An 11,690-nucleotide genomic window follows, 5' to 3' on the forward strand; every position below is an offset into this window, starting at 1 on the left:
CATCATTGGATTGTTACATTAATAATTTTATGGAAAGAAAAACAAAATATAAATTAATATCTCTTTTACAAATTACAAATTTGTTATTTATATAAACACATATATGTATGCTTGTAATTTCACCAATTATGAATATTTGTAACATGTTGTATTAGTTCAATTATGAATATTTGTAACATGTTGTATTATTTTGTCTAGACAAAACATATTGAAGAAAAACATGTTGATTATGTTTTATGCATTCATAACATTAAAGGGGCCTACCTCCAAGCCCGCCTAGACCCCAACCTCTAACATCAAGGTGGGACTAGTGCCAAGGAGAATAGAGGGATTAGAATACCATTAAGAAATTTGTTATTGTTGATTGGGAGAGCCACCTAGGCATTGTTGTTGAAGGACCAGAGTTCTAAGGCACCTCTTGGTGGTTCAAGATTCCTCATAAGCACCTGAGTGATTCTTCCTAAATCAAATAGGTTCATCAACTAGAAGCTTCCAGTGGTTTCTTCAGCCTCATAGGCATATCTTGCTTGTTGAAATTTGGTACCGGAGGACAGGTGGTTCCCTTAGGCTTTGATCTTTGGCCTAGGGAAAAGTGTCCAAAAGAATTTAATTTTTCTCCTAAAGTGACTTTATAATTTTATAAAGTTAAATCTAATTTAAAAGTGATTTTAAGTGATAAAGTTATTAAGTCTAATTTTAAAGTGACTTTTATAAAGTCAATGAAAAATTAGAAAGGAAAAGCGACTTTGGAAATAAATGACTAAGTGGGTCCTTATTAAAGTGGGGTGAATTAAAAAATAGAAAGTGAGATTTAAATGAGCATTTAATCTCAGCCATTGATCTAAATCTATTTCAACCATTGGATTTAGAGATCACCCAAAAGTCACTTGGATCACCCAAAAGTCACTTGGAGTTATATTAAAGGAGGAAAAGGAGGAAACGATCATTCATTCTTTCATGAATAGATTGGGAGAAGGAGAGCAAGAGAGCAAGAGAGATTTCTGAGCAAGGAGGAGAAGGAGACAGCAGCTTGGCACACATTCCAAGATGAGCAGATTTGTACAGCTGATTCAGCACATAGTGAAAGGCAGATTTTTGCACAAAAATCGAGGAGCAGTTTGCTGATTTTTCTGCACAAAAAACGGAGGTCGTACAACATTTATTGTTGTCTTGTTTGCTGTAATTTCCAGATTGCTATGAGGCACGGGAAAGGAGATAAGTTGTAAATTTGCTTGCTGATTTTTTGCTGAATAATTCTCACTGTAAAAATGCAATTTTCAGAAATAAAGAAGAGCTCTCAAACTGGTTTTCCCCAAGAGTTGTAGGGGGTTTTTCCAGGGTCAAGTTGACCAAAAATATCAGTGTTTTAATGTGTTTTAATGATTGTTTTTTATTGCTGATTTTTAATTCTGCGATTTCCAGCATTCTGAAAATTTTCCAGAATTTGTGTTTTCAGCAATATTTATTTTTTTCAGTCTGTTAAATGTATGGTTAAGGGAATGGGCATTTAACTACATGACAGAAATAAGGAGAAACTGAAAACCGGGGTGGGAAAACAGAAATTTCTACATGGTATCAGAGCTTGAGTGCTGAAGGGCAGTTTGGGACAGCAAAAGGAAAAATTACAGTTGCTGATTTTTCACTCAGAAAATTCCAGCAAGCTGATTTTTTCATAAAAAACAGTTTTATCTTTACTACAGCAGTGCTATTTTTCAGTTTTAGGATAGTAGGATGTCATTGGGATTGAGGGTGGAGGATAGGCTGGATGGGCATATAAATTACAGCGTTTGGAAGGAGAGAATGCATAGTATCTTTGAGGAGGCAGAAGTCTGAGATATCATGGTGCATACCGCACAGAACCCCGTTGTTGTGCCCACTGATGTTACTCAGTTGGCTGAGTATAAAAAGAAGAACAATAAGGGTAAGAGGCTGATTCTAGACGGAATCAAAGACCATTGCATTCCTCATGTGAGAGAAAAGAGCAATGCCCATTAGATGTGGACAACATTGTGCAATCTCTACCAGAGTACCAATGAGAACCGGAAGATGGTCCTGAAGGAGAAGCTGAAGAACATTAAGATGGGTAATGATAGTGCAGCTGGATATCTCACAAAGATTACTAATGTGAGAGATGAGTTGGTAGCGATTGGAGAGGCCATTCCACCCACTGAGTTGGTGCGGATTGCAGTGAATGGCCTCCCCCGTCCATGGTTGAACTTTGCTGATGGGGTTTGTGCACGTGAGACCCTTCCCACATGGGAGAGGTTTTGGGATGATTGCATTCAGACAGAGATCAGGAAAGGACAGCTTGGGGCAGCTAAGCCAGTTGAGCAGGATGAGGATGTAGCACTGGTGGCAGGAGGCAAGAAAGGCAAAGGGAAGAAGCAGGCTTCCACAAGCAGTGGTGGGGGCAAAGACAAAGGTAAAGGTAAACAGGGGAACACACAGAAGGACTATTCCAAGGTGAAGTGTTGGAATTGTCAAAAGATGGGACACTATGCAGTTGTGTGTCCGGAGAAGAAAAATAAGAAGGGGAAGAACCAGGACGTGGCAGCTTCAGCAGAGATTGAGGACTTTGCTGGTCGTTTTGACCAAGAGTTTGCGTTCACTACATGTGAGTCCTCTAGTGCAGGATCACCTGCCACACAGGTTCAGAGGGAGCATGCTTTTCCCTCGATTAGCGGAGCATCTTCAGGTATCTGGTATGTGGACAGTGGAGTTTCACGTCATATGATAGGAGTCTGTGAGTACTTCTCAGAGCTTTCAGAGAGTGGCACTGATATTGAGGTAGTACTCGGTGATGACAGAGTTGTTAGAGCAGTCGGGGTGAGGACAGTGACATTTCAGAGGGAGTCCAAACCTCTCTTGAAGGTGTCAGAGGTTCTTTATGTGCCAGGGATGAGGAAGAACCTCATATCCGTCTCAGCTTTGGAGGACAGAGGATATGAGGTACTGTTCAGGGGAGGACAGGTGTTGATGTATCCCAGGGGCACTCCAGCTGATTCAGCTAGAGTGATAGGTGTACGACATGCAAAGGTGTACAAGTTTGCATTTCAGCCCCTTTTGGCATTGAGCAGTAATACCGACAGCAGAGCTAGCAGTTCTAAGCTGTGTGAGATTTGGCACCGTAGGATGGGACATATGTATCATGGAGCCTTGAGGACATTGCGGGAGATCACTACAGGTGTGCCAGATTTCAGTACTAATCACTTTGATACTTGCAGAGGTTGTGCGATGGTCAAGTTTGCCAAATCCCCTTTTCCCAGTAGTGAAAACAGAGCGACGGGGATACTTGATTTGATTCATTCCGATGTGAGCGGTCGGATGTCTCATGTTTCCTTGAGTGGATATGAGTACTATGTTTTATTCATTGATGATCACTCCAGGAGGACCTGGATTTATTTTTTGAAGACCAAGAGTGAGGTCTTCAAGCGGTTTCAGGAGTTCAGAGCTATTGTGGAGACTCAGACAGGTCGAAATATCAAGTCCTTGAGGTCGGACAATGGAGGAGAGTACACCCTTGGAGAGTTTGTTGACTATTGTGCGGAGGCAGACATTAGGAGGGAGTTCACTGTTCCTTACAACCCCCAGCAGAACGGGGTTGCAGAGAGGAAGAACAGATCCATCATAGGGGCTGCCAAAGCCATGTTACATGATCAGGGGTTGCCATTGTTCTTGTGGGCAGAGGCCTGCAACACAGTTGTTTACTTGCAGAACAGGAGTCTGCATCGTGCCTTGGGGCACATGACTCCGGAGGAGGCTTTCTATGGGAAGAAGCATGATATTGGTCATCTTCATATCTTTGGATGCATTACATACTCCTTTATACCCAAGGAGAAGAGGACCGAACTAGAGCCCACCGCAGAGAAGGGTATCTTTGTGGGCTACAGTGAGACCTCAAAGGCCTTTCGAATTTACATTCCTGCACAGAGGAGAGTTGTTGTCAGACGGGATGTGAATTTCAAGGAGGATAGGGCCTTTAGGAGGTCACGGGAGTTAGAGTATCTGGATCAGCTAGACCCTCAGCAGCAGTTGAGTCAGTCGCAGGGATCCAGTGGGCAGGGATCAGGAGGATCCGGAGGTACATCTATGAGGATGTCAGGTCCATCAGTGAGCAGTGGCTCGCCGAGCCAGAGGGGTGGTGCTCTGGGCAGCATGCAGAGCAGTTCACAGAGCAGTTCACTAGGGATTCCATTGATGGACAGTTCACACGGTACCTCAACTTCTACAGGTTCAGGTGCAGGCAGGAGGACAACAGAGAGACAGTCAGGAGTTCAGGCTACTGATGGTGATGATGAGGAGGAGTTTCATTCTCCTATGGGAGAAGCATGCTCAGGGAAGAGGAAGCCCAAGTGGCTTTAGGACACCTTGAGAGATGGCACATCTGTTGCTGAGCCGAAGAGGCCGGTTAGAGAGAGTAGACCACCTGAGAGGTTTTGTAGTTATATGGCGATGGTTACCAACATCCTTGACTCTGAGCCTTCTAGCTATGAGGAGGCAGCTAGCTAGCAGGTCTGGAGAGAGGCCATGCAGGAGGAGTATTCTTCTATCATGAAGAATGATGTTTGGGAGGTGGTGCCGAGGCCTGAGGGCAAATCTATGGTTACTTCCAGATGGCTTTACAAGTTAAAGCATGTTGCAGATGGAAGCATTGAGAAATTCAAAGCAAGGTTTGTGGCTAGAGGGTTCTCCCAGGTAGAGGGAGTTGATTATGAGGAGACCTTCGCTCCCGTGGCTCGATATACTTCGATCTGCTCCATTATATCGATAGCAGCAGAGATGGTTTGGAAGATCCACCAGATGGATGTGAAGACCGCATTTCTCAATGGCTTCATACAGGAGGAGGTGTACATTGAGCAACCACAGGGCTTTGAGGTGCATGGGAAGGAGTCCCATGTGTGCAGACTGAAGAAGGCCCTTTATGGCCTGAAGCAAGCTCCCAGAGCTTGGTACTCCAAGATAGATACATACTTGCACGGGATGGGTTTTACAAAGAGTGAGGCAAATCCGAACCTTTACTTTATTGTGATTGGTGAGGAGCCTCTCATTCTGGTGCTGTATGTGGATGACTTGATCATTACAGGTGCAGAGAGACTCATCGAGCACTGCAAGAGAGATCTTGCGGCGGAGTTTGAGATGAAGGACATCGATTTGATGCATTACTTTTTGGGTTTGGAGGTGTGGCAGGAGGAGGGGCATTTCTTCCTAGGGCAGGGGAAGTATATTGTGGACATCCATAGCAGATTCCACATGGAGGATTGTAGACCCATGTCGACACCGATGATCACCAACTGGAAGAAGCTTCATGCTTCGGATTCCGAGTTTGTGGATCCTACATTGTACAGGCAGCTGATTGGTTCCTTGATGTATTTGGTCAACACTAGACCAGATATCTGTTTTGCAGTCAACACGATGAGTCAGTTTATGTGTGAGCCTAGGAAGGTTCACTGGGTGGCTGCAAAACACATTTTGCGGTACTTGCAGGGGACAGTGGATTATGGTCTAAACTACAGGCAGAGAGATGGAGTGAGATTGGCAGGATACACTGATTCTGATTGGGCAGGTTGTGCTTCTGATAGAAAGAGCACTTCAGGGTGTTGTTTTGGGTTGGGTTCAGCAGTAGTGTCATGGTTCAGCCGGAAGCAGCAGTGAGTAGCACTAAGTTCAGCGGAAGCAGAGTATATGGCAGCCAATCTAGCTAGTTGTGAGCCCATCTGGCTTCACAAGATGTTGTTTGGCTTATTTGGTCAGCCGTTGAGACCTTCATTGATTTGCTATGATAATCAGAGTTGCATTAAACTTACGGAGAATCCAGTATTTCATGACAGGTCAAAGCATATCAGGATCAGATATCATTTCATCAGAGACTATGTCCAGAAGGGAGTTGTGAAACTTGAGTATATTTCCACTAATGAGCAGGTTGCAGATATTCTTACCAAAGCCTTACCACGGGGCAAGCATGTCTACTTCAGAGACAAGATGGGTGTGGTGAGGAACACCTTCCTCGGTAAGAGGGTGTGTTGAAATTTGGTACCGGAGGACAGGTGGTTCCCTTAGGCTTTAATCTTTGGCCTAGGGAAAAATGTCCAAAAGAATTTAATTTTTCTCCTAAAGTGACTTTATAATTTTATAAAGTTAAATCTAATTTAAAAGTGACTTTAAGTGATAAAGTTATTAAGTCTAATTTTAAAGTGACTTTTATAAAGTCAATGAAAAATTAGAAAGGAAAAGTGACTTTGGAAATAAATGACTAAGTGGGTCTTTATTAAAGTGGGGTGAATTAAAAAATAGAAAGTGAGATTTAAATGAGCATTTAATCTCAGTCATTGATCTAAATCTATTTCAGCCATTGGATTTAGAGATCACCCAAAAGTCACTTGGATCACCCAAAAGTCACTTGGAGTTATATTAAAGGAGGAAAAGGTCATTCATTCTTTCATGAGCAGATTGGGAGAAGGAGAACAAGAGAGCAAGAGAGATTTCTGAGCAGGGAGGAGAAGGAGACAGCAGCTTGGCACACATTCCAAGGCAGCAGTTGAGCAGATTTGTACAGCTAATTCAGCACATAGTGAAAGGCAGATTTTTGCACAAAAATCGAGGAGAAGTTTGCTGATTTTTCTGCACACAAAACGGAGGCCGTATAGCATTTATTGCTATCCTGTTTGTTGTAATTTCCAGATTGCTGTGAGGCACGGGAAAGGAGATAAGTTGTAAATTTGCTTGCTGATTTTTTGCTGAATAATTCTCACTGTAAAAAGGCAATTTTTAGAAATAAAGAAGAGCTCTCAAACTGGTTTTCCCCAAGAGTTGTAGGGGGTTTTTCCAGGGTCAAGTTGACCAAAAATATCAGTGTTTTAATGTGTTTTAATGACTGTTTTTGATTGCTGATTTTTAATTCTGCAATTTCCAGCATTCTGAAAAATTTCCAGAATTTGTGTTTTCAGCAATATTTATTTTTTTCAGTCTGTTAAATGTATGGTTATGGGAATGAGCATTTAACTACATCGGAGAAATAAGGAGAAACTGAAAACCGGGGTGGGAAAACAGAAATTTCTACATTGCTCTCAAAAACTAATCACTAGCAAGCCTCCTGGGAGGCATTTCACTATGCAAAGAACTTCATCTCACTTTCAAGAGAAGAGAGCCCATTAGCAACAAGGTTCAATACTATTGTCAAAATGTCTATGGGTATACGTAAGATACGTTCATATATAGAACTTGTGCATGTATGAAAGATGTGAATATACGGAAGTCACATAAATTTTCTATATGTGCATCTTATGTATTGCATATCTTCCATATATGCACAACTTTTGTATATGTGCATATCTTTTGTATATGCACCTATACGGAAGAGGCACATATATATGGAATATATGCGCATATAGAGAAGAAACACATATACAAGTGATTCCACCTCCAGCTACCCATATTTCTCTTCAGATGCGGAATCTCTCTGCAGACAAACTTCATCTATTGCTACTGCTAAAATAGAAAGAAATTTACATCATATGGGTTTTGAAGACAGAGCAGGGAAATGGGCTGTTGGTGGAAAATGCACTCGAGCTTTACATGGAAAATCATCTGTTAGAGATGGGGATTTTTGTTCTACGGAGAAGCCTTTCATCCCTGTAGATTATCAGGCTAATTTAAAGTCAAACTCTCAAGCTCGGAAGGATTCCAAGAAGCCCAAGAAGCCAACTTCTCCAGGCAGGAAGCTCGCAAATTTTCTCAATTCGTTGTTTATGGCTGGCAGTACCAAGAAATTGAAGCTTTCATTATTTTCGTCTGTAAGTGACTCCAATTCATATGATTCTTCTGAGAAAAAACCCACCTCTATTGACTCATCTTCTTCTTCAGTACAATCTAGGCCATGTTTGAGTAAAACATCCAGAGGATCGAAGAACAGTAGTGGGATGAGTCAAAGATCTGTGACTTTCTATCCAACAAGTGGAACTTTGGATGAGGACTCTAACCCCTCTGGGGACAAGTATCTCCATAAGTCGAATCCTGTTAATAATCTACATACATATCCATCTACAGATGCATACAAGCTTTCACTGCTCAACAAAGAATTGCAATTTCATATTCTTGAGGAGGACTGGCATGCAACAACAGCAAAGGACATAATTACTAAGTATCAAAAATCAAGGAGCATTATGGAAGTTGTGGTAATTAAGGGTCTTGAAAAACAAGACGAAGAGGAGGAAGACGATGACGATGTCAGTTGTTCAAGTTCTGACCTGTTTGAGCTAGAGAATTTGGCAGAAATCGACATGAACATGAGCGTGTACCAAAAAGAGCTTCCTGTTTATGAGACTACTCATTTGGAGACCAATAAAGCCATTGCAAGGGGATTGATTGTTTGATGAAGAAATAGTGCTTTGTAATCCCTAATATAATAATCTTGACATTGGTAATGCAGTGTCTGGCAAAGTTGCAGGTTCTATGAAAATTTCAAATTTTTACAAACTTGCATGCATAAATTGCGTAAGCTTTGGTAAATAGAGGTTTTTAGTGACAACCATCGATTATACTCTGCACCCATTATGTATGATATGAATAAACAACATCTGCTTGTTGTTACTGGATGCCATTGAGCCATCTTAGCTCATGGAACTTGTCATAATCTTATGGCTGGTCTGAGGGCAAGTTGCTTATTTGTAAACTCACAGCGGGTCTGGGGAAGGTTGCTCAGGATGTAATTTCTAAGTTGACAGCTGGTCTGAGGGCAGGTTTCTTATTTCTAAGCAGAGACTAAAAGTGTCTGACAAGTGACCGTGAGTTTGGCACAAGTAGACTGAGCCATTGTGGTTGTGCAATGCCATACAAGCAATATTAGTGTGGCACAGGTAGACTCAGCCATTGTGGTTGTGTAATGCCATACAAGCAATATATATGCGTGTAGTGCAGATACAGATATACAATGCTTCCTGTTCATATATTCCACACTATATATCTCTGCTTATATAGTCAAATAATCGTTATATAGCTGGGTGCATATTGTTAGCAAGGTTATCAAGGTTTTAGCATGACCATCTCTGGTCAGACAGAAAACATAACTGGAAATCCAAGAAATAAAAAGAGCAATGATGTGCATCGTACCACTATATATATATATATATATATATATATATAATTATTTATACTCTTATTATTCATTCTATTTCCCAAATGTCCTTCACAATAATCATCCATAGAATTTGCAATATAGAAAGTGAATACATTCTTATAAATCCGTGGACATCTTATTATTTTTGCAACCACAAAAAATTTACTAATAAATAACAAGATTATTGATAAATGAGAGGTTTGAAAACATTAGAACTACTTTTATATTTTAAAATGTAAAAAAAAAGGATTAAAAAATGCTAGGTAAACTATTCCGGAAATCATTAATGGTATGAATGCAAAAGCAAAAGACATTATAGAAACATTATATAAGTCACTATAAACATGGAAACGTTAAAACAAGAAATTAATGCACAAATAAATGTAAACTCTTTAGGGTTTTTTATACCATTTGTTTTTTCATTATCATTATCATTATTAGTTGTAGTTTGATGAGCCCGTAGAGTGGTGACATAGTCATTTTTTTATCAGTTGATTGTATTCTAATTTTTTATTATTTTTATACTTTTCAAAGTAGTTTTTTATTGGTTTGTTTTTCTACATCATTAAATGTATAAATACCGATTATTCAAGATTACTACAAAGTTATCAAAGTCGATCTATCTTCTACTAACAAGAACCAACTCATTATATGAGAGAACCCATTATCAATGAATATGCTACTATTAAACATGTTAGAGCATAATCTGTTACACTTATTGTTAAAAGAAAACGTAACCACAACAATAAACAAACTTAAAAACCGTATAAATGATTTCGATACAATCTTTCGACATAAATACAATAAATAAGATTTCAACATGGTTGATTATATAATATATATTATTTACCTCGCGAAGATTTATAATTCTTTTCAGAGTAAATATCAATGGAAATATAATATTATACAAATTATTAATTAAACAAATATTCATAGTCAATAAAATATTTTTTAACTAATTTTATAGACACGTAGCAGACAGTACTCACAATCGCAATAAGCATTTCAAATTCAGGTTACAAATTCCGACCCGTTAGTCATGCTTCTCCCATTTCAAATTCTGAACCATCACACGCGTGAAGGGTTAAGGTTTGGTCAGGTGTCATTGGGTTAGGTTTATGTTTTCCTTTAAATAAGACTTGTGGAAAGGTTAAGAAATCGTGACGCAAGAAAAGAAAACAGCGGTGACAGTAAGCTTGATTTCGATAGCAGCAAGCCATGAGGAAGAGCGTCGTAACTAAGAACTACAGCTACTATCTAGACCCCTCTCAGAGCTTCGACAAGGACGCCCTTCTCCAATATCACCTATATGAGTTTAGAATGTCAGAAATTTATTCTTTCACGGAGAGCAGGCTGTATTGGAACACCCATAGATCCGTTTGGAGGAAGCGGAGCAAGCACTCTTCAAACACCCGGTTCCTCCATAGACCCGTTTAGCGGAGCAGGCGCTGTTCAAACACCCGGGTCTTCCACAGACCTGATTGGCGGAACTGGAGCAGGCGCTCTTCAAACACCAAGGTCCTTTGTAGACCCATTTGGCATCAGCCGAGCAAGCGCTGTTCAAGAACCCGGGTTCTCCATAGACCCGTTTGTCAGAAGCGGAGCAGGCACTGTTCAAACGCCGGGGTCCTCCACGAGCCTGTTTGGCGGAAGGGGAGGAAGCACTCTTCAAACACCCGGGTCCTCTATAGACCCGTTTGTCAGAAGCGGAGGAGGCACTGTTCAAACACCCGGGTCGTCCGTCGACACAATTCGCAGAAGTGGAGCAGAAGCGATTCAAACACCCAGCTCCTCGCGGAAGCGGAGCAGAAGCGATTCAAACAGCTTGGTTCTCGGTACACCTGGTTATGGTGGAGGCGGATCAGGAACTACTCAAACACCCTGGTCCTCCATAGAGCTGTTTGGCGGAAGCCGAGCAGGAAGTATTCAAACTCGTATGTCCACCATAGGCCCATTTGGCGCATTCGGAGCAGGCACTATTGAAACACCCTGGTCGTCCATAGAGCCAATGGAAGGAATCAGAGCAGGCACTACTCAAACATCTTCGTCTTCCATAGGACCAATCGGCGGAGGCGGAGCAGGCACCCTTCAAATATCCTGCTCCTTCGTAGGAGCAACTGACAGAAGCGGCGCAGGTTGTTTGTCGTCACTCGAAGGACTGAATCCTATATCAGTAACCGAGATGGAGATTAACAGCATCCAGCACGGCCGGGTGCTCTACGGTACTCTCTGTGCTGATGCCTTCAAGGATATCACGGTCATGACCGTGCTAGAGGAGGATAATGGCCTTGCTGTCAGGTTGCACATTCGCGATGACCTTCATTCGCCGGCGGAAATCCAGAGGGTTTACCCAAAGGGCGCCAATGTGGGCATCCGGGACCCCTATTTAACGCGTGTGTTTGATGGTCACTTTATGATCGTTGTGGGAAACCCTGCCAAAATCCTTTTGCTGAATGGTGACGAAGTTTACAGGAAATGATTGAGAATAACAACAAATATTCAAAGTCCTAAGCTCCGTCCGAAAATCTACTATGTACTCTGCGTGCACGAACATGACAATGCAGATTTATGGATCTTG

At 41.4% G+C, this 11,690-nt stretch overlaps 1 protein-coding gene across 1 annotated transcript; it reads left to right on the plus strand.

The window, feature by feature from the left end:
- The first annotated feature begins 7,511 nt into the window (after positions 1–7,511).
- On the plus strand, positions 7,512–8,369 carry LOC149232065 (protein BIG GRAIN 1-like B). Its single transcript, XM_089381822.1, has one exon. The coding sequence runs from the start codon at positions 7,512–7,514 to the stop codon at positions 8,367–8,369; it is 858 nt and encodes a 285-aa protein (XP_089237948.1).
- The last annotated feature ends 3,321 nt before the right edge of the window (positions 8,370–11,690 follow it).

This window comes from Pinus tabuliformis, chromosome J, assembly GCF_031772625.1.
Source record: "Pinus tabuliformis cultivar Carrire ecotype Pingquan chromosome J, CPIR1, whole genome shotgun sequence".
Lineage (NCBI taxonomy): Eukaryota > Viridiplantae > Streptophyta > Pinopsida > Pinales > Pinaceae > Pinus > Pinus tabuliformis.

Bases quoted from the DNA above. Each gene is read 5' to 3' on its own strand.
- LOC149232065 (XM_089381822.1), top strand. From the start codon at position 7,512: ATGGGTTTTGAAGACAGAGCAGGGAAATGGGCTGTTGGTGGAAAATGC.